Below are 22,857 nucleotides of genomic sequence, written 5' to 3'. Positions count from 1 at the left end.
TCAAAGACACACAAAATCAAATTACTGAATTTAATATTACAGTTTTTTGACTTTTGCACCCAATAGTTATAGTTTGTTGTGATCCGATTTTTTTGTGTACCACCCTTTGGAAATAACTTCACATTTTTTGTATTCGATAGCCCATGATAAATCTTCAAAATTGATAAACCGCTTCGATAATAATTGTTTGAAATCATGCATTCTTCAATATAATCAAACAATGGATTTAACAAGAATTTTTTTTATTAAAATTGAAGGTACACAAACAATAAACTATAATCCATATTTACATTGAACAACCCATTGAAGAACAAGTAACCTACTCCTATAAGAAAAGCAAATAAAATAAAACTAGTAGAAATCCTAATTGTTCCTACTAAAATAAAATACAAATAAAAATAAACCATTTAAATACTCCAACCTTTAAGTATTGACAAGGTTAGTTCCAATATTGTTAAGTACCTCAATATAAGCACCGATATCTTATCTATCTGGCCTCCAATTTTTTCACATCACTTACTATGAAGCCCAAATTCATAAGAAATGTAAATTTTTTAAAATAGCACTTATATATTTTATAAATACATATAATTATGTGTTTCCAAAAAAGTCAAAACCACCCATTTTTATTAACTTTTTTCAACTCCCTAACATATAAATTTACTACCTATTTGGTACCAAATGACGTAAAGTATGTATCTTGTTGGAATAACAATGTGTTTAGTGTTAATTGTGACAAAATTATGAAACACAAACGATGCATAGTTTTTATATGACTAATTAGAAACTTGTGTTATTAAGTTGTTAAACAATGTGCATGTACCATATATATGTCCCAATACACTTAATGTATGCATCAATAATGTAGATGAAGAGTTAAAAGTTAAATTGAGATGAAAGTAGTTAGGAACAGGACACCAAACAAGAACAACAATGATGAATCAAAGATTGAAGATTAGGATCCACATACATCAATTGATTAAGATTAATGAAGATCAATGGCAATTGACATCAATTGAATGAAGATCAAGGTGGATCCAAGTCAAACATAATAATTCGTGAGCTTACAAAGATTAACATATAAAAACTGACATCTCAAGGTGAAGATATAAGTCAAACCGACAAATGAATCACTTAGGAATCAAGAAATGTATAGCAAAATGGTTTTAATATAATCAGAAGTTCACAACTAAGGTACAAAATTCAGGGCCGGCCCTGAGAATTCTTGTACCATGTTCGAGCTCGAAAAAATGTGCCCTCGCGCCTTAGCGAAATAAATAATTTAAACTAGTTGTTGATACAACCGTGAACCGTTGACAAAAATATAGCATTCGATAAACAATGCAATTAATAAAATACAAAATATAGTATTCGAATGACTGACATACCATAAAAAACTAATAAGCTAATAGCTAACCAATGATTCGTGAAGCTCTCATTGCATTCTTGATAGCAAATTGGTGAATCAACTCTTCATAGTTTAATCCCAATAGGCTAACTAATCTAAACCATATGATTTTTTTTTTGTAAGTGGGCCTATGTTATGTTAGTATTTTCTTAATTGCTTGGCTCTACCCTATTAATTTTTTTTACATATATAATATTGGATTTTTTTTTTAAAATTACGTGCCCTACGAAATCGCGGGCCCTGGCCGGTGGTCCTCCCCGCCCACCTCCAGGGCCGGCCCTGACAAAATTACAATTGTATAAACTCATGATGTTTTCCCAGAAGAAGTAAAAACATCAAATTAGAATTCACAAAATGTAACACCTCATAAAATCACATCCAATAATGTATTGACACGTGTAATAAACCCTAATAAAGTCAAACCATGAATTTAAGGGACTAATTTTTTGAAAAATTGAAAAACATTAATTATGAAAGAACTGGAAAGTATTAACATACCTAAAATAAGTTTTTGAATAACCTTTTACGGTTTTATATTCACAAATGAGCCACTTGTTGATCAAGTGTAGCCGTTTGCGTAATTAATTGAAAGTTTGCGCAATAAAGGGTTAAAAGCGTCAACATGTTAATTCATACCTTTGAGTGACCTTTTAACAAACCGAGAGCTTCATGATATTTTATTATACTCTCGGGAATGCCAATCGTTAGCCATCCAAGGCTTTTATGCCTTTAAGTGACGTTACGCGCAACTTTGCAAATATAAGGGGTTAAAAGTGTCAATACGTTTAATTATACCTCTGAATGACCTTTTAGCAAACCCGAAGCATCGTGATGTTTAATAATACTCCCAAGAATGCTTAATATGGATTAAATAAGGCTTCGATACTATTAAACGATGAAATGCGCAAGTTTGCGCATTAGAGGGACTATTTGCGTCAAACTGCAAAAGTCTATCGATTCGTATAGTATCGAACCTTCCGGAATATGATCATAAGTTAAACATGCCCCAAATATCCTTTCCATAGCTTTGAAATAGGCTTTGAGGTCTTTGATGCGCAAAAATAAACTTATTTGATCAACAGGGACTAAAAGCGTCAAAAAGTGCACAAATTTGCATTTTCGCGCATATCTTACGTTCTGAATATATCCGGACATCCAAAAATTTATGAAAGCACTAAAATATTTTATTTTATTGTTTGGAATGATAAAACCCCATTCGTCGCGTAATTTGGATCGTTTTTAGCATCCGTTCGTGTTTCGTCGTAATTCATCGAACAACGTGACCGTACGGCCAAACGAACCGACATCCGACATATTCTTGAGCATGTTTCATGTCCCTCATGTTTAGGCATTATATTAGATCCTTGAAAATGGCTTAACGGGCCTTTAATGTGCCAAAAATGACCTTATATGCAAACAGGGACCAAAACTGCCATTTTTTAAAACTTATTGCTGAACCAGAAATCTCAGGCGGCCCGCGTAAGCATTCCTTGAACCTTACACGGCCCGTGTGAGCATATCAGAACTGCAAAACTGAGTTTCCAGCTGTTACCAGTTGTTCCAGCTGTTTTAATCTCTTGCAAATGGTATTTCTTCAATCTTTGGGCACCCATAGATTTCCAAAACCATGGGTGATACTTGCACGGTCCAGATTGAATCGCGGTTTACGAGAAACGATCCTAACGGTTCTCAAAAACCTATAAATACCCCTCTTGATCTTGCTCTCATTCACACTTGATTTCTGAATTCTCTAAGTTGGAAACCTTGCTCTTCATACCTGAGAATTTAGGATCAAAACCTCCTTGCTTGGAACCTTTGTAAGTGTCCTTTCGTGCTTAGTTTAATTATTTAGCGTTTATAACCGAAAAGTCAAGCGTTTTCGATAAACGCTTTGACTTTTAAACGGTTGAGCCATTGTTCGCAATGAACATGGCTACGTGACCGTAATTAGGTAGGTGTTAAACCCTCAAAAGGGCATCTCCTAATTACCACGTTTGCTTAGTTAATTGTCGTGTCAAAGTAATTAAAATAAAAGTCAATCGAGTCGATTTTTAAATAAAATTCATAACTTATGTTGTAAAGGCAATAAAATCAGTTTTGTCACTTTAATAACTTGGTAAATGTTAATTGAACATCTCTAGGCATGTTCAACCCGACAATTCTAAGTATTAGGCTCGGTTCGGAACCGAAAGTCGCAAAAGTAGACTTTTGCTTTGACTTTCAGATCTGACCCGAATTAGCTTAGTTTAGATATGCCTTAGGATTCCTTTCGGACCATGTTATAGGTTAGTATAACCCTCTGAGGTTATACAACCTGGATCCTTAGTTATCCTACTCATTTGCATGTTTCCGTTATATGCCAAATTGTTGACTGTTATGCCCTTTTGACCTTAAAACAAGATTTTTGAAAATGTGAGAGGATATAAACCTTCATTACTGATTTATAAACTTGTCCCTAAAATTTGACATCAGTATGAGGTCTAGATTAGGAGTTATGCTCATTAGCGTAAATGAAATGCTTTTTATTAATTAAACGGCATAATTAGCGTATATCCTATCTAAACCCAATTTTTTATACCAAAATTTTTACCTACTGATGTAAAATAATATTTTGGGATTTTTGAAGATTTTTATTTATTTTTAGGCTGAGCATAACATAGGGTTCTAGCTTTGATTCGGTAATTGCCGGTTTTGCCCTTTTGGCCTATAAAATGAGTTTTACAAATCATTTTGACACCAAACCTTTTTCTACTGATCCCATATGATAAATAAAATATTTTAAGCCTTCTGGAATGATAAAAATATCAGCTCTTCTTATAAAACCCGGAAATCGCTTAAAACCGTCTTTTTACGCGTTTTAAACGCATAGTATGTATTAAAACTATTTTTAATATATAAGACTTGATACCTACTGATATTTCTAGTAAATTTATATACTTTAACATTAAGCAAAAGTTTTAAACTCAGATTTCCAATTTTGACCTTTAAAGCCTTGTGTGAAATTACCAAAATGCCCATTCGGTGCATAGTTTGGTTATAAATGATAAAATTCACATATATGTAATATCCTACTGTTATAACTTATTAAATTAAGTATTTTTACTGATTATATCAGACCCGAATCTCAGATTAATGTTTAACCTCTTTTATAACCTTTAAAATGACCAAAATACCCCTCTGGGGCATAAATTGGTTTTAAATTCGTTTTGGGCATAACGGAAGGTATCTTATTGATATCACAACATATTTAAGGCATATTAACTTAGGAAACCTGTATATGACTCTTATGGTTACCCGTTATGCATCTTTCGCGTTCAGTACGGTTTATGTAACTAGTTTGCATAAATTAACCGAAACGGGTCAAACCTTATCATTTTCACTTCAAAATCCAGAATGTGTTTAGTTTACCCATATTATACAAGTCTCCAAACTTGTCGGGTCTAAATCACATTCTATTCCGGTCTCCGCTTAATCATGCATTTTGAGCCGTAAACCTTTCATTAAAACTAACCGGTCTAAGTTTCAACTTAAAGAAGACCCGTTAGGAATCTAATAGGTTAATAAAACCATCGTCCAGATTAAGAGCCCCAGTAGAAGTACTTGTGCTTGCTGATTAGAATATACGGCTGAGTATAAATTGCATTGCTAGCTCAGGTAAATACTTTTAACTTATTTTCCCTTATACGGGCTTGGGATACGGTATTATAAAAATACCGCTTGGTCGGGTGTAGAAACCTTTTAATCGGAGATGATTAAATTGCATAATCTCGTTTTAATCAGTATTGCTTGATAACAAAGAGCATTGGGGGTTAATGACCGTGTCCTGGATATCCTTGGCTCATTTAAAAAGTGAATGGCCACAACTTAAGCACAAGGTGTAGGCATAACACCTCCTGTTGCGTATGTAAAAGATATACTCACTCGTAAGGGTGTCTTCTTGTGAGATTATATTTGTGGTGTGTCGATTAATCTTGATCGGTTTGTATAATCATATGCCCTAAATGTTGGACAAACATGTAAATCTGATACAAGATTTTTATTAATAAAATTGTCCCAAGTTATAAAAGAATTTTTGTGCCTTGTGCATTCAAATCAATTTTCTTAAACATTTTCAAAATGAGTCAGTTAATTGTATTTACCAGTGTAAACTGACGTATTTTCCAAAAAGGTTAAGTGACAGGTACTGTACGTAATTGGTTGGGAGCTCAGGGCGTTAATAGGGAATCTTGCAAGTTCTAGATGCCAAAAGTCTGTTGACCAGTTTTCTTTTATTTGATCCGCCTGTGGATCTTTTACAGACCGTTTGTAATACTTTGATATTCTCATTCGGTTGTAATATAGTTATCTTTTGCTTCCGCTGTGCATTTAAAATTGTGTTGTTTGACTATGATGATATCAACTACGTCACGTTGCTCCCCACCGGGCCCACCGGTAATACGTGAAAATATCGGGGTCTGACACAAAACTAATTAGTCTTGCAAAATTATAAAGAATCCGTTTGAATTAATTTGAAATTGAAAACTGGTGGATAGAGCTTGCTAAACTTGGTAAAGATTCAAAATGTATTTTTAGACACAAAGCTACTAATATGGATTAAGAACACACATTAAGATGTCATTTAAATCCTTTACAAAAACTCAAAAGTAAACTTACCATTTTCATGTTAAATTTGTTTTCAACTTAAGATGTAAAATAGTATCCTCAGGCTCTGTGGTGTGGTCATGACCTAAATGACCACCACCACCATCCACGTCAACACCACACCACACCACACCCCATCCACATCCACTACCTTATATGGTGTAGACCATGATCCCCACTATCATCCACTATCCTCCCCCACCAATCAAAATCCCCTAATTAATTGAAAGAGGGTCATGGTTGCCATTAATTAAACCATGTGAACCACCATGGTTTGGGAAGGGCCAGGGCGGTGAACCACGGGAACCATATCCCACGTGGCAATCCATGATCCAATATACTGCCCCCATGTCCCATAGCCTCATGAGACACAAGAATCTTATGAAAAATTGTTAAAATAGGTTTGCAAAAGTGTATGGGATAATTCGCAATATCCACAACACAGTAAAACAAAGAAGACATAAATAACCATCAGACGGTCGATGGCAACGACCAGCAGATCAACATTTAGGACTGGCAGAGTTGGTTCGTTTTTTTATATTTTTGTCTTGCGCCTATAAGTAGAGCATCCAACTTTCATCTAAACTCACCCCTTTTGCTCTAAGCTCTTTCTGATATCATATTAAGTTATATATCTCTTATTTCCTTGTGATTCAAACATCAATTAGAGAGAATCAAGATCAAGAGAAAAAATAGATGAGTTGTTCTACAACTAAGTTTTAATTTATTCTTGTATTAAACAAATATTGTATTGTGAGCATTATATCTTGTATTTGTGAGATATATAAGGGGTATTACTAAGTTTGTTTAGTGATTAGAGACAATAGTGATCACTATCAATTGAGATTAGTAAGACAAAGAAGGTGGCCACCTCCTTTAAAAGAGTGTGACGTTTGTACAAGATGATCACTACTGCTTAATGAGGTGTTGGTGTACCGGTGATCTCTACCGTTTTGAGAGACGATTAGTGGAGTAACTCCTGATAGGAGGATCACGGAGAGAGAGCGTGAAAAAATTAGTTAACATCCCTTGAATCTCTACAAACCGATTTTGTCATTCTTTCCTTAAAATTCCTTACTTACTTGCATTTGTGGACTGTCATTGATTAATTGTGTGGTTGGTTCCAAACAAATGTTAAGCTTTAGATTGTTAAGGTTTTAAAGAATCAAATTTTGAAGAAAAGCAATTCACGCCCTTCTAGTTTTCTACATACTTGTTTTTTCAAGCATGCAAACTACATACCTCCTGTTACCCTCTTAGTATCTAATAATCTCTTGAGCGAGTGTTTAAGATTTTGTGACATATGGGTCATGTTCTTACGAAACATGTGATGTGCCTATTCATTGAACATATGTTATAACGACTTTAAAATTTATGTTGTTCATTTAACGATTTTTTTTTTTTTTAGTTTTCCCTTTCATTTATCTTCTTTTTATGTTCTATCTTGTACTTGAAATATCCTTTTCTTGATGCTATTTCTTTTGTCCCAATATGGTAGATTTGTTTCTTATCATATGCTTGTTCACATTCACCACCTTCTTATATGTTTGTCTTGATATAGAGGTTGTGGATGGTCCCAATTGTTACCACTAGAGTGCTCCACTTCAATCTATAGCCTCACAAGTTTCTTTTTTTTTCTTTTGGTAAATATTGTTTTTATGTACATATATAGGATAGTGATTCTAAGATTATCTAAAGGCGACTATGACCGGTGCACGGTGCTTCTTGAAACGGGATGATGAGTTTCAATTGATAACACATGATGGCTAATGGATTAGTTGGTTCCGGTGTGAATGATCATGAGATGATTTGTAGCGTATGGTAGACTTCTACTGTCATTTGTGAGAAAATGACAAGCTAATAATAGTTCAATGTAGACTACTAAAATAGCAATGCAAGGTTGGCTAAGAATCCAGCTAGTAACTATATTGATCTCCAAAATCATTGAAAACAAATGTTAATGTTACCCCCTCCCCCTAAGTGCCACATGTCAAGATCTTGTGTTATAGTTGTGTAATTAAAATTGAATTTTGATTGGATTGAGAGTATAATATGTTGGGGGATTATATATTATATATGTATAATATGATTTGTAGGGAAGAGGACATAATTGGCTCAATAGAAAGGCAAAGATGGGGTCATGCTGCACATGGGTTAAGGTGAGAAAGGAAGAATACAAAATTGTAGGATTAGAAACTTTATAATAAATACGGAAGACCTAAACAAGGCATCTTGCATTGGTCCAACAGCCATCAAATATAATTATAATCTATTTTTTTGCATTTTATTCATTTTTCATTACCAAAATATGCATGTGATGGGTTTGAAACTTGTGACATGAAGCATCTAACAAATGGTAAACCATCTTGTGGCTTGGACCCTAATCTTTTGGTTCACTATGACTTTTAACCATTAACCATCTTTATCAGTAGCGAATTTAGAAAATCCTTATAGGAGTAACATTTCAAAAGAAAAAAGGAGTAACGAAATCGTAAAAACATCAAAAAACGTCAAATTTTTCCAGAATTTACACTACCGTCAAATCGTCAAGGGGTAGCGGAGGCTATCCCTTATAATAAGATAGGTCCACCACTATTCTTTATGGGATTGAATGCTTGTGGTCTTGTGCCCATGAATATATATGGTTAGGTTTATGATTCTAAGATTCTAGTATAAGCTTCACAAGTTTCTGTTTTAAATATTTGTATCGATGCTAAAAGGAGATCCCTATTATCAGAAAATAGAACTTTTGTTTCCTAATTAGGAGAATTAGAGTAGCTCGTTTTACTAAACATACCAAGCTTAATTTAAACAAGTTTTTTTTTACTGCAAACTAACCACTCTTAAATATTTCATTTTATTTAAAATCTGACTTGAACTTTCACCATTTAAAAAGGACCAAACCTTAACAAACACTTTGATGCCATTCAGATCATTTAGTTATTTCTTTTAGCATACACCTTTAATCATCAGCTTGATAAGAAATTAATTGCACAACCATTTGATTGATAGAACAAACTATTCATCAATGTCAGATACCACTAGATTAAAGACCTATATTCGAATATTATAGTTACTATCATTGTTAAAACTACGGATAATGTATCTTAATGTGGATGTCATCCAAGATTCCAAGTATTCAATTTTATTAATTAAGGTATTAAAACTATTATCACAGCTACAAGTCTACAATTTCTTGAATCTTTTCATTAATATAACTCGGTTTTAAAACAAAACAAGAAATAAGTTCATATTTCTATTTATAATTTGACGCCTAGCAAATAAGTAAAACTTGGTTTATAGTAAGAAATATGACCCTATATGTAATTATCATAGAATAATAAAAAATATAATAATGTTTAGTTGATACTAATAAAAAATTGTTTGTTTTTATCAGCCCGGCTTAGGTTGGCAGTTTGTTAATGAAGTTTACTTTAAAAAAAAAAAAAAAAATTGAAGTCATGTAGTAGCATCAAATTACTTATATTTTTTTATACTCTACTCTTTCATTTATTGTCTCATGCTATTTATTTATTCAATTTGATAAATACCAAGTGTTTCATTAGTTTGTGTCGAAACGGAGTCAAAATATTGCTATATTCCGTCTCTATATATATATTTTATTTTCATGAATCTATAGAACTAAATACTTTTGAAACTAAGAACTTATATTAAATAATCAGAATTGTTTTTATCTAATGTGGTAATGGTTTATACTTAGTTTAATAAAATAACTGCATGTGTCCGAGAACCACTTAATGTACTTAAATAAAAATGGCAAAAAAAAAAAAAAAAAAAAAAAAAAAACTTCTGCATTTTAAACAAATTGATTTTATTAGTTATTAGACCGTATTAAAAAACCAAGCTCTATGTGGTTGTCAAATAAGTCTCACCTAAAATTCTCATGTGTGGATTATACTTTGTGTAGTGTATATAGATTATTAAAGTACGTAATATATCTGATTTATGTCAGTTTCGATAAAAAGCATGTCTAATGACAAAAATATATGTTATTTATTTATGAAAAGAACTATTTTAACTTATAATATATCAACACTTTGTTAAATATGGTTTTATATTTTGGAAAAAGAAAACTTGTTCTTGTTGAAATCTGATTACTGATATACATGACAAAACACAAATACCTAGATAACTTATATGATATGTCTACTACATAAATGACATTAGTGAAAAAATTTATAATTAGATAGTACTCACGTACATTATGTCTTTAATATAATTAGGATAATATATAATGCAGGCTGGTAATTTTTTTATAACCACTATCTTCATCTCCCGTGACAGCACTGAGCTATCTGTCCAACTTAATTTTCTTCTCCATCACTTTCGTTCTTCTCCCCTTGAAAACTTCACACTCAAACATGCATCATATAACTTGCACACTACTTTCCACCAATTCAAATACATAAAAACACACAAATGATCATAAAAACACTTTCCATCAAGTCACAACTCACATCCATGTGTTTGTTTAAGATTTTGGTTTAACCAACCATCCCTTCCAAAGTTTTCGGTGTTAATCATCATGTTAATTTTAGCTTTCGATGTGCGGTTTACTATTAAGGGATAAGGGCGCCCATCACTCACCACTCACTCATCACTCACAACATTCAATCAATTTCCGGCATGTCATCGAACATTATTCCATCACTAGTGATGGTTTTTAGTGGAAATGTCCATCCTAGTGATGGTTTTTTTTTATTTTTAAATTATAAATTAAATAAATCCTAAATTACAAACTTAAAAAAAATAAACATTGCAAATTAAAAAACCAAACATCACTAGTTTGCTTTGAATTATGTGTTTTTATTTTTATTTGATGAAGTTTACTTTTTTATCAAAACATTTTTATTAGCCCAGCACATTGATATTTGTTTTAAGTGGATTTTAGGGTTCAGCTCTTTCTTCCTCCATCAGCCGTTGTTACATAATTCAGCTCCTTCTTCTTCCATCAGCTCATTCTCTTTCGTAAGTTTTTTAACTTTTTAGTCTATCTACCAGTTACATGATTCATGATTAAAGAAATAAAAAAAACAAAACTGAATTGCATAACTTCTTCACGCGTGAAAATTTCAAAGCGTTTTAGGTTCGACGCGTGATCATCACCGGCGGCGGCGATGTTCCATGCTATACAACGCGTGGTGGAGGGGCTATCACGGGGCACCCCGTCCCCCTTATGAGGTCTGGTGAGGTTACTAATTTTTTTTTTTTTTTTTTTTGAATCTTAAATAAATCATATTTCATAAACGCTAGTAAAAGCTACATAAGAATGACAGATAAACAGACAACAAGTTGTGTCGCAACTCGCAAGATGAATACCAAACTCAATTCTACCGAATAACTAACCAAATTATTTCAGTGGAACTTCATTGTATATTTTAGAATCAACAAAATATATAAATATAGTGGTAATAAAAAAAAACCATGGTTTAGCAACTGTTCGTCAAAAAAACACATGGCCGATTTGTATAATTTACTCATTTATATGTGTGAATGTATATACAGAAGAAAGAAAAAAAAAATAGTGCAAGTCAATGTTTTAATGGAATAACGCTCTAGCACACAACTTCGTAATCTTCTCAATAAATGCGTTACTGTTGCATGTTCGTTTGCCATTTTATTATTACGAAAAAACTAACAAAATGTGGCATGTGAATTGACAAGGGGGAGATATAAATATATTATATCCAACACAGATGTAAATTTAAAGGAAGCAAAATGTAAATTGTCTTATCATTATAATATACATACACACAAAAAAATTTGTTCTAATTAGACATTTATATTATTAGCTGTAGTTTTTTTAAGTTAGCTAACTAAAAGTTATATTAACAGAGTCACTTTTAAGTTAATAAATTATATCAAAGTATACCATCTTTTAAAAACTAAAAGCATAACTGTAATTAATTGGAACATTTTGTTATTATAAAAAAAATTGATAACTTATTCTATAACAAGCGACTCACACGTCTTTTAATTAAATCTATACTAATATCTACTACGGGACTAAAATCCTTAAGCACTTCAAAACAAATACATTTTCTGTGAGTGAGGATTTTAAATTATAAAAAAAAGTGGTTATAAGTAGTTATGAATGAAAAAAAAAAAAACAAAAAAGAAAATGTTAGTATTTCATCTATATATTTGAGTGATCATTGTTCACCCTTTTTAATTTATTAATATATTTTAAAAATGGTTATGTGTATAGGAGAGAAATATTAATGATAAAAGTATAAAAAGGTATTATTTAATTGAAAAAAAAAAGAAAAAATATAGTTGTTTTAGTGTAATTATAGAGTAGAAAATGGTGAATATAGGGATGACAATGGGTCGGGTTTGGGACGGGTTTAGGTAATCCCATTGGCGAAGCCACCCTCCCCCCCCCCCCCATTTTCGCGAAACCGGGGGGGCGGCAACGTATAAACCTATACGAAAGTACTATTCATAACACTACGCATCGAAAAGTTCGGGGGGTCGGGCGCCCTCCCGGACATACCTTATCCTGCGCCAATAGGTAATCCCAACCCCAAACCCGATTGGATAAGCTTGTCCCAAACCCGTCCTAAAACCCGTCTGGTTTCTAGTGAGTAAATACCCATCGGGTATCGGGTAACCCATTAATTTTAAAAAGTTTACCCATTGGGTATACCCGACCCAAAACTCATCGGGTAACTACTAATCAGTTACATTTAGTATTATCACTAAAGAAATATTTCAAATAACTATAATGTATACGGGATAAAATACCTGTGTATAGAAAAAAGGATGTATTATATATTTACATATTTAAAAATATAAAAGAAAATATATCGGGTATACAATCGGGTAAATGGGCTAACTTTAACGGGTAATTGGGTCGGGTAAACGGGTATATCACCAAATCCCAAACCTGTGAAAAAAATAAAAACTAGTCCCAAACCCGATTAACCGACCCCAAACCCGCCCCAGATGTGTCGAGTTTCAGGTTTACCTATCAGATTTAGGTTCGATTGCCATCCCTAGGTGAATAGAATATGAATCCTATTAATGGTAGCTAAAATTTTATAACTAAGTATTATAAACAGTTTAAATCTGCAGAAAAATAATACTAAATTCTATAAATAAGTATATTACCTAAATCTACAAAAACTATGAGGGCAATAGTTGTTGAATAAGACCGATGGAAAAAGGCGGTTGACCTTTTCCTCTTTTTTTTTTCCTTTCCCTTTTTAAATTACTGGCTTACATAGGTGGCAAAGGATATAGTGTCAGCCATCTGTTTGGCACTTCTCTATTGGCCCAATAAATTTACAATTTTATTCCGTTTTAAAATTACGCTTTTATTATCAGTTCAAAATTATGTTTTTACCCCTACTTAAAAATAAATTTACGCTTTTGCTCCAAGCTAAAAACTCCAATTTCTCCCTTGGTTGAAAATTACGATTTTGCCCCATTTCAATTTAAAGTTTTGTCATTAGTTTTTTTCTCCCATCCAAGTTACGATTTTGTCCTCAACTTAAATTTACATTTTCTCTATCGTTTTTGTTTGTTTTCCTGGTTAAATTACAATTTTGACCCCAATATAAAATTACAATCATGTCATCTCATTGTTTTAGTTTTTTTTTTAACTGTGGTAGCGTTTTGTTTTAATTGGTTGACTCGGTGTAATTTTTATTTCGCCTGACACACGCTCATTTGTCCTGAAAAATTATAGTTTTTCCCCCAGTTTAAAATTTAGTTTTTCCATCTTTGTTTTAGCAAAAATATGATAATGGTTGACTCGATGTAATTTTTTTGAGATCGTGTTATGAGTAGTATGTGCAAGTAATAAAAACACAGACGTATATATTATGAGAGAGAAAAAAATCGGCTTAGTGCCCCGCAACGCGAGCGCGGGGCAAACACTAGTTGTAAACAGTTTACATCTGCAGATAAATAACTATTTTAAATAGCACCATAGTTCTTCAAAAAGAAATATAAAAAAACGAAAAGCGAAAACAAAACAATAAACAAACCCTTAAAGCCGTCAAACAAATCGTAATTACCCCAAAAACCAGGGGCAATTTGGTACTCAAACTCTTACAAAACCAACCCTTGTTCTCCACCTTTACACCCCTCTCATTCGACACTATCATTCGACAACAACACAAACAACAAACGTACACATCAAAAAACAACATGACAGGCTGTAGCAAAATCCGCCACATTGTTCAACTCCGTCAAATGCTACGCCGCTGGCGAAAAAAAGCCGCAATGCAGTCTCGGAAATGCATACCTTCTGATGTCCCCGCGGGACATGTAGCCGTTTGTGTCGGCTCAAACTACCGTAGATTTGTCGTTCGAGCAACCCACCTCAACCACCCCGTGTTTAAAAAGCTTCTAGTGCAAGCCGAAGAAGAATTCGGCTTTTCTCAATCCGGCCCATTAGCGATCCCTTGCGACGAGTATTTGTTTGAAGAAATTATCCGGTTTTTATCACGGTCCGATTCGTCAGCGAACCGGTTTGTTAATCTTGAAGAGTTTCAACGTCACTGTCACGTAGGCATGAGGAGCAATTTGGATTTCTGGCCAGAGTCTCGGCCTCTACTTCGGTGAATAAAAAAACAAAAAAATAATAATAATAAAACGAGTGAGTCGACTCAGATTTTGACCCCGAGTCGACTCGGGGCCCGCGGCCAACATGCACAAAGAAGTAAAGGACTCCGGTTTGGGGACTTGTTAGTAATTTCAGCTAGCATTATTACACAAAGGTTAGAGACTATTTAAAGTCTTTTGCCTTTGTTTCTTTTGTATTTTTACGGAATTGCCCCGAAATGTAACTTGTTGGGGGGTGGTGGGAGTGTTACTGAGTCACCGAGTTGACTCATCGAGTTAAGGAGATGGCAACACTGAGTCGTCCCAGATTTGAATCGGAGTCACAAGTCGCAACTGAATCAAAGAAGAGGGAGGGAAATGGTTGATTGGTTATAGATGGGGGTCACTTTTGTAAATTACCATGTGCAATTGTGCATTCAATTGATTCTGTTATTATTACGATTTATATTATAAGTGAAATATGCAAATTGTAGAGAAAATTCCAACCTGCTAGTTGTCCACCAATAATTTAATATTTATTTTAATTTTTACAACAATTATTATTCGCTAGTGGAGTTATAAGCCTACCATGTCCAAGAGCTATTCAATCAATATATTTTGTTTTCACCTCATCTCTTTTATTTTATTTGTTTAAAATATCATAAGGATCATATTCGAATCTAAATTCGTTGGATATTACTCGACTCTGGGTAACACCTAAAGAATCGTAATCAAAGTTGTCATCACTTACATATAACCTGGTGGTGTTGTTTTATATGGCCTTTTGCCCGTTTAAGTCGAACGTGTGTTTTAATGAATTTTATTTTCAAAAAGAAAACTTACATATAACATAACTACTTATTACTATATGTTATATGCTCATTTGTATTTGATTTATTACAAATAATCAAAGATGAGGTTTTACATTATGTGAAATTCAAGAAGGATAAAAAAATATCATTTTGGCTATACATAAACTTTTATCTTTTTTTAAACAAGCGAAATATATTATCACAAAAACATCCAATGTAGCAAGACACTATAAAGGCAGAAAACAAAACTACATTCACCACAGGTTACATAAACTTTTATCTAAATCAGCTTCAAAGTGGGAAAGTTATCTTTTTCATCTGTTTCATCCTTAGCATTATCTCTTATCCAAGTCAGCGTCAAATTAGTTTTTTTCTATCAGATCGATATTCGTTAAAAATTATATTAGAATGTTGACAAAAACAATTCAACAAAACTACGTAATTTTTTTCCTAAAAGCCAACGACAAAAATTATTAATGAATATCAAATTAAATGATAAATGAAATATATTAATTCCATCCTGTTGGTAATTGAATCCCGTGAGACCCAACCTTTCATCGCAACACTCAGGGTGGGGAGGTGTTCCTGGGCGGCCACACCGTACCGCTCCCACTCCCCTACCTTATGCATGAAAAAAAAAAAACAAAAAGAGATCATATTACTTTTTTCAACAAAAAGTTTAAGGCTCAATTTTTTACTTTTAGTTTTACATTCACAAGTAACACTACTTTATAAATCATGACAATTTGATATTATATTTATATGATTAACATAATTATAACAACCCCTCTCCCTCTCCCAACACTCACCCAACCACTATATACTTTCTTCCAATGTCCCGATCATTCTTTCTTAGTCATGTCTTTCAAATTCATCTTTATTTGACAAGCGACATTCTCCTATCTCATGTGATTCTTTCTTTTTGTCTTCACATTTGTAGATCTTTTTCTTCCTCTAATCACCGGTGAAAATGTGTCATCAAGATCTATCATGCAAATCTGATCTTAACATCTCACACCACCTACCCATCTCTTTTACTAGCCGAGTCGCTAGGGAAAAACACCGGAAACAATGGAGATGTCGATTAACTCCAAAAGCAATGTTCACATCATGTTAAAATCTCATGATAAACTAATAATCTTTCCGTTTCAATACGTGAGGAATGTAATCCCTTTTCAAATTTCATATTCAATTAGAAATCCAATATTTTACACTAACAAAAAAAATCTTATTTAAATTGAAGTTATCGTAAAGAAGTATTTTGATTGGAAACATGAATAACAAGATACTTTTATTTGCTTATGACGCATTCCAACGCATACAATGTCCGTAAGAATGCTATTTTATTTTGCTTTACTTACTTACCATATTTATATCATCAACTTTAACGCTACATGCATAGGCGTAGTGAGATGACATGAAAAGGCACATGAAAAAGTTAAGTGAATTTTTGTAAGCATTTTGATTTACTATAAAATTATGATTATAAAAAATAAATGCTAAAAGTTGTGATAATATGAAAATGTAAGTATTTGTAAGAGTCTTCATAGGATTGCATGAGCCTGAATGCTCCTTCGAAAATGAAGGAAAATTTAGGTGGTGTTTGTTTTTTCAGATGCAAAAGGTCTGCAGTCTGCGGACCACATCTGCAGACGTCTGCACAAGAAGAGGTGGACCAAACCTCTGCAGTCTGTATGAAGAAGACTGTTTGTTTTATTCTCACATCTCACTTAAAATACAAAAAAAAACCTTGTTTGTAAATTCACAAAAAAAAATTCATCTGTCACTGTCCTCTATATGTTCTTTACATTTGATACCATATTCTTCCATTTTAATTTTCTAATTACGAGTGTTATTACATACAACCACAATCTAGAACTATTAAACAGAAAATAATCCATAAACCCTAGTGTAAACCAATGTTTTTCAGAACCTAAAAACTTACTACAAACTGAACCAACGGTTAATTTTTATACAGATCTAGAATCGAGAAACAAATTAAACATAAGCTAGAACATACACATTGAATCAGAAGCAAAAGGAATCGAACAAAAAGCACAGTTGGTGACTGATAAACAGAAATCGAACAAATTAAAGAAGAATTCGAATGAACAGATTGCAATAATCGAAGCTTGTTAAGAGATGTTACCTGTGGAAGCAATCGAGTAGCAGAATCAATGAAGATGGAACAACATATGCGTTTGAGAGATGAATATCGAGGCACCCGGCGGAGTGGGGCGGCGGAGGTGGAGGGGCGGCTGGAGTGGGTGTCGGCTGGAGGTGGGTGTCGGCTGGAGTAGGGCGGCGGAGGTGGAGGGGCGGCGGAGGTAGAGGTGGTGGCGGACGGTGGGTGGAGGAGAAGGGATGAAGAGGTGCTAGGGTTTTGTGAAGAAGAAGAGGTCTGCAGACTCATGAAGACATTGGTCCATGTCTACACCAAGAAGTGGTCTCGCAGACCTTTTTTAATGAAAGGTCTTCGAGAAAACAAACAGTCTTCAGACCCAAAGGTCTGCGCGCGGTCTGCGCGGCGCAGACATAAGAGGTTCTGAAGACTTTTTCAAGAAAAACAAACACCACCTTAGTGTAGTAGCTCTTTTAACATGTTAGTAAGTGTTGTTGAAGATGGTCTATATGGTTCACCAATTTTACTTGGTTGTTGATGGGCATGGGTTTGTGGTCTATAGGTTTTTAGTGTTTATCTCTCCTAAAATGATGAGGGATTTAGTACCACATAATGGGTATTAAATGAATTTTATAAGTGCATTTTAAATAAACTAGCGGTAACACCTGTGTGCAAACACGGGTCGTTTCTTAGAAAACCATGCATGCCCCTAAAGGCTTTCCCTGCTCAATATATTCTGCTATATGGTCAACAATAGTTAAAAACTGAATCAGATTACTATATATTATAGAAGTAAGACAAACAATGAGAAGCCTTTAACATCAAATTCCTCCTTCCAGTTGATGTCTTATATCTAAAATGCAATTAACTTAACCTCTAACTTCCATTAGACTTCAAATTCGGCCAACACGTAGAAGGCAAGAAATAAAAATTCTAAAATATCATCTTTCCTGATCAAAACCAAAGCAAACTCTTCTCTCATTATTCAAATGCATCTAAATTTCAGCTTCAAACATAGTAGCAATGGTACAGTTGAAACTTTATCCAGTATAGTCTGAAAACAAAAAACCACAATAGATTTGTTATTTCAAGTTAATTTGTTATATAGCATAATTAGAAAATAGGGTTACCAGAGCTCCCAAGTGTTAATTTTTTCCAGTCAGTCGGTCTTGTCTTTGATTCTGATGCCTTCATAAAATCCAGTAAGGCTTCTTGTCTTTGTTTAATCTCATTGAAATGAGGGAAAAAAGCATAAAACAATTAATAAGCATCAAGTATAACAACTCTCCTAAATAAATTTCGACATCCCTAACATATTTAAAATAATCCCTATATGTCCTAAAATACACCCGTATGCGAAAACCGAGCCCAAAGTACCTTATATAATTAAAAATAAAAAAAAATCAATTTTTAAGTGCGCTTGCGGGCCGCGAAGGCTTTGCCTTCGGGCTACGCGGGGAGCGACAGCCAGTCACCAGGGCTGCTGTTGGACCGTGTTCCGACCCTGAATAGTCAGTAGAGAACGTTCATCTTCACGTACGAAGGCGGAATCAACGTAAATGAAGTAACAACAGCTTTCCTATTCAATTCCTTTCCTTTTATTGCTTTCTGATGTAAATTTGACAGAGTTTCACACCTAAAGCACACAACAGTTTCGCTCCAACGTACATCAATTACTTGTCAGGTTTGCTTCTAAGTCCTATATATAGTCCCTATGGTTTCGCTTGAATGACAAGCCAAATAAGCGAAACCTAATTTAACCTAATAAGCGAAACCTTTTCTTGACAAATAAGCGGAACCTCTACTAACATGTTCATACAAGCGAAACTAAATCATAAAATGCAATTTTGACTTTCTAGCTCCTAATTTGACCAATCTTGACCTAAGACTTGATGTAGACGTAGTCAACAGACATTCCATGCATCAACAGACTCCCCCTTGGATGTTGACGTAGTCTTCAGCTCCTGAGTCTTCAGTCTTGGTCTTTTCTCCAATTCTCTGTCTTCTCATCATAAGCATTCTTCACAGGTTTAGAATTACAACCTGACTCCATCTTCAAACTTCCCTTTAGCTGTTGATCCAGACTCCCCCTTTCACAGACTCCTCCTCTCAGTATGCTAGAATCTGAGAAATCTGGTTCAAGCTTTGACAATTTGATTCCGTTGGGAATAATGAAGTCCAAACCTGTTACTCAACCAATAACATTACAATTATATCTTTTCAACAATAAATCACTAACACAATCAGCTTTAGAAATCCACTTAAGTATTCAGGTCCAAATTAATGACCCTGATTACCCAATTAATCTACCAATTTCAATTTAATGACCTTGGTTGATTATTTGATGAATTAAACTGATTTTGAAAAACATTTTCACATTTTCTAAAACACTATAACAAGCATCAACTTAATGAACTTGTTTTAACTTTGAAAACATCTCAATCTCTGACAAAGTAAGCTCTCATCATTCTTCAGCTCAGAATTTCCTGCATCTGCTTCATTCTCCAGAATCAGACAATCAACCTTCCACACTGGTTTGTCTAAAATAAAGCAGAAATAAAATCTTTTTGGATTTTATAATATGTTCTAACCTAAAAAATGAAATACAGAAAACTTAAATTGCAGAAAATAAAGAAATTGAACTATATACAAACTTATTTTTGACGAACGTGTCAGGGAATCATATCAGCTTTTCAGACAAAATACAAGTACCGTTAAGCTTAATTACATGCTCAGATTTAAACAATTCACCTCGATTGTCAATATACTGATCCATCTTAAATTCTCACACAGATTTCAATCTATTCAGGATACGATTTAGATGTTTTATGAACTTAGCTCAATTCATGTCTCCCACCTCTTGAATATACTCCCGTATCCAGAATCCCAATATTCAGTCTTACAGGTGAGTATACTACAATGATATCTGTACATAAATTAGGTATGCGAGGGCTGAGGGATCTCAGATCGATACTTCCGTATACGCAGAGAGATATCAGCTTCGACTTTTTAGTATGTCCCCTTTAGAGGATCTTTTAGCTACAACAGCAGCGACTATCAATTTTATTGTTTCATCTGCATGCTGAGGGTTTATGCTATGTTTCAAGCATTGGGTGAAAGTATTATCCAAGGACTAGGTCAGAACTTCCGTTCAGCAGAAGTCCCGGAATAATACCCCAGACATCATTGAGTATAAAAACCTAGTATATCAGAATACAAGACCTTTCAAACGAGATTTCAGGGGTTACCTATATATCCAAGTAGTGTTTCCCACGAATTTCACAAGTTTGAAATTTTAGGTTTATATCCCGAATAAATCTACTAAATGTGCGAAAACCTATTGACACATCATCAGTGAAACTGTTTAACTCATTTAGTCTTTACAATTCTTTAGCATACTGTAATTGTCTAGCCGATGTACTATCATTTTCCCTATATACACAAGCTCTTTTATAGATTTTATCATGTTTTTGTATTTTTGCATTTTTTACTGTTTTTGTATTTTCTGAAAGTATATCTATTTACAAACTATCTACTCCCCCTAAATACCAAAACACCTAAAAAATCGACAAACCATTGCAGATTGTTTCTCGTCTTCATCCACAACAGTACTCTTATCAACGCTCACAATCCCATCTGACACCGAAAGCAATTTCATACCATTAAGTTCTAACAAATATTGAAACCGATTTTTATCAAAAGCTTTGGTATGCAAATCAGCTTTTTGTTGGTCAGTGTGGATTTTCTCAATTCGTATCAACTTTTTCTCGAAGCAATCGCGAATAAAGTGATGACGAATTTCTATATGTTTAGTTTTAGCGTGATGTACTGGATTCTTAGTTATATTTATTGCGGCCTCATTATCAACAAACAGAGGTGTGTTAAGAAACTGCAAACCGTAGTCGCGCATTTGTTGCTGTATCCACAGGATCTGAGAGCAGCAACTGCTAGCAGAAACGTACTCCGCTTCACATGTAGATAACGCCACAGACGTTTGTTTCTTACACTGCCAGGTAACCAATCTAGGTCCAAAGAACTGGCATCATGCAGTTGTTGATTTGGTATTGACTTTGCAGCATCCGAAATCCGAATCGGAATACCCTTCGAGCGTAAAATCGCCTTTTCTAGGATACCACAACCCCAATGTGGGTGTTCTTTTCAAGTAACGTAATATCCTCTTGACAATGATCATGTGCGAAGCTCTCGGGTTAGATTGATATCTTGCTGCGAGGCACGTTGGGTACATGATATCAGGATGTGAAGCAGTTAGATACATCAAAGAACCTATCATGGAACGGTAGAACGTTTCACCAGCCCTGTCTCCGGTGAGATCTGGGTGAATCCCATGATTAGTCGCAAGTGGGGTAGCAGCAGGAGTAGAACTTGACATTACAAATTTCTCTAGAATATCATGCACGTACTTCGTCTGATGAATGAAAATTCCCTCAGGTAATTGTTCAACTTGTAAACCCAGAAAGAATTTCATCTCCCCCATTGATGACATCTCGATTTTTTGCTTCATCACCTGTTCGAAATCTTTGCACAATTTCTCATTTGTTGACCCAAAAACTATATCGTCTACATAAATCTGAACGATCAGAAGATGTCCGTCGACCTCTTTAGTGAAGAGAGTGGCATCCACTTTCCCACTCATAAAGCTGTTAGCGAGTAGGTGTTGAGACAAAGTCTCGTACCAGGCTCTCGGTGCCTGATGTAGACCATACAACGCTTTGTCCAGCAGATAAACTTTGTTCTTGTGGATTGGGTCAGTAAAGACCGGCGGCTGACCGACATAAACCTCCTCTTTGACCTTCCCATAAAGAAACGCCGATTTAACATCCAACTGATAAACTTTAAAGTTCTTCCAAGACGCAAATGCTAGGAAAATTCTGATAGCCTCTAGTCGTGCTACAGGAGCATAGACTTTGGTAAAATCAATCCCCTCCTGTTGACTAAAGCCTTGAACAACGAGTCGAGCTTTGTTCCTAACAACCACTCCTCTGTCGTCTCTCTTACACTTGAATACCCATTTCATATTGATTTTCCTTTGACCATCCGGCAAATCCACTAACTTCCACACTCCTAACTTTTCAAACTGACTTAATTCTTCTTGCATCGCTATGACCCAAGAGTCTTCAGTAAGCGCCTCTTTGTAAGTTCTCGGTTCGACCTGCGAGATAAAACAACTTAATGAAAATTCAGTTTGTAAAGGTGCTACTGTAGAATAAAAACATGTTAAGCCCTGGTCTATTTGACGTCTTGTGCGAACGCCTGAATGCAATTCTCCTATGATCAACTCC

The 22,857-nt window shown here is 34.3% G+C and overlaps 1 protein-coding gene and 1 long non-coding RNA gene across 2 annotated transcripts; one reads left to right on the top strand and one right to left on the bottom strand.

The window, feature by feature from the left end:
• Nucleotides 1-14,152: 14,152 nt before the first annotated feature.
• Nucleotides 14,153-15,129, top strand: LOC110897336 (auxin-responsive protein SAUR50). The gene has a single exon (XM_022144095.2). It carries the CDS (start codon nucleotides 14,228-14,230, stop codon nucleotides 14,642-14,644), a length of 417 nt encoding a protein of 138 aa, XP_021999787.1. The 5' UTR covers nucleotides 14,153-14,227; the 3' UTR covers nucleotides 14,645-15,129.
• Nucleotides 15,130-16,073: 944 nt separating this feature from the next.
• Nucleotides 16,074-18,016, bottom strand: LOC110897335. Its single transcript, XR_002568554.2, has 2 exons — nucleotides 17,585-18,016; nucleotides 16,074-16,484 (listed from the first exon to the last, which is right to left on the bottom strand). It is a non-coding gene; the product is annotated as an uncharacterized LOC110897335 (long non-coding RNA).
• Between the last annotated feature and the right edge of the window lie 4,841 nt (nucleotides 18,017-22,857).

The sequence above is a fragment of the Helianthus annuus genome, chromosome 13, assembly GCF_002127325.2.
Source record: "Helianthus annuus cultivar XRQ/B chromosome 13, HanXRQr2.0-SUNRISE, whole genome shotgun sequence".
Taxonomy (NCBI): domain Eukaryota; kingdom Viridiplantae; phylum Streptophyta; class Magnoliopsida; order Asterales; family Asteraceae; genus Helianthus; species Helianthus annuus.
This window is presented reverse-complemented; position numbering and strand designations above follow the sequence as displayed.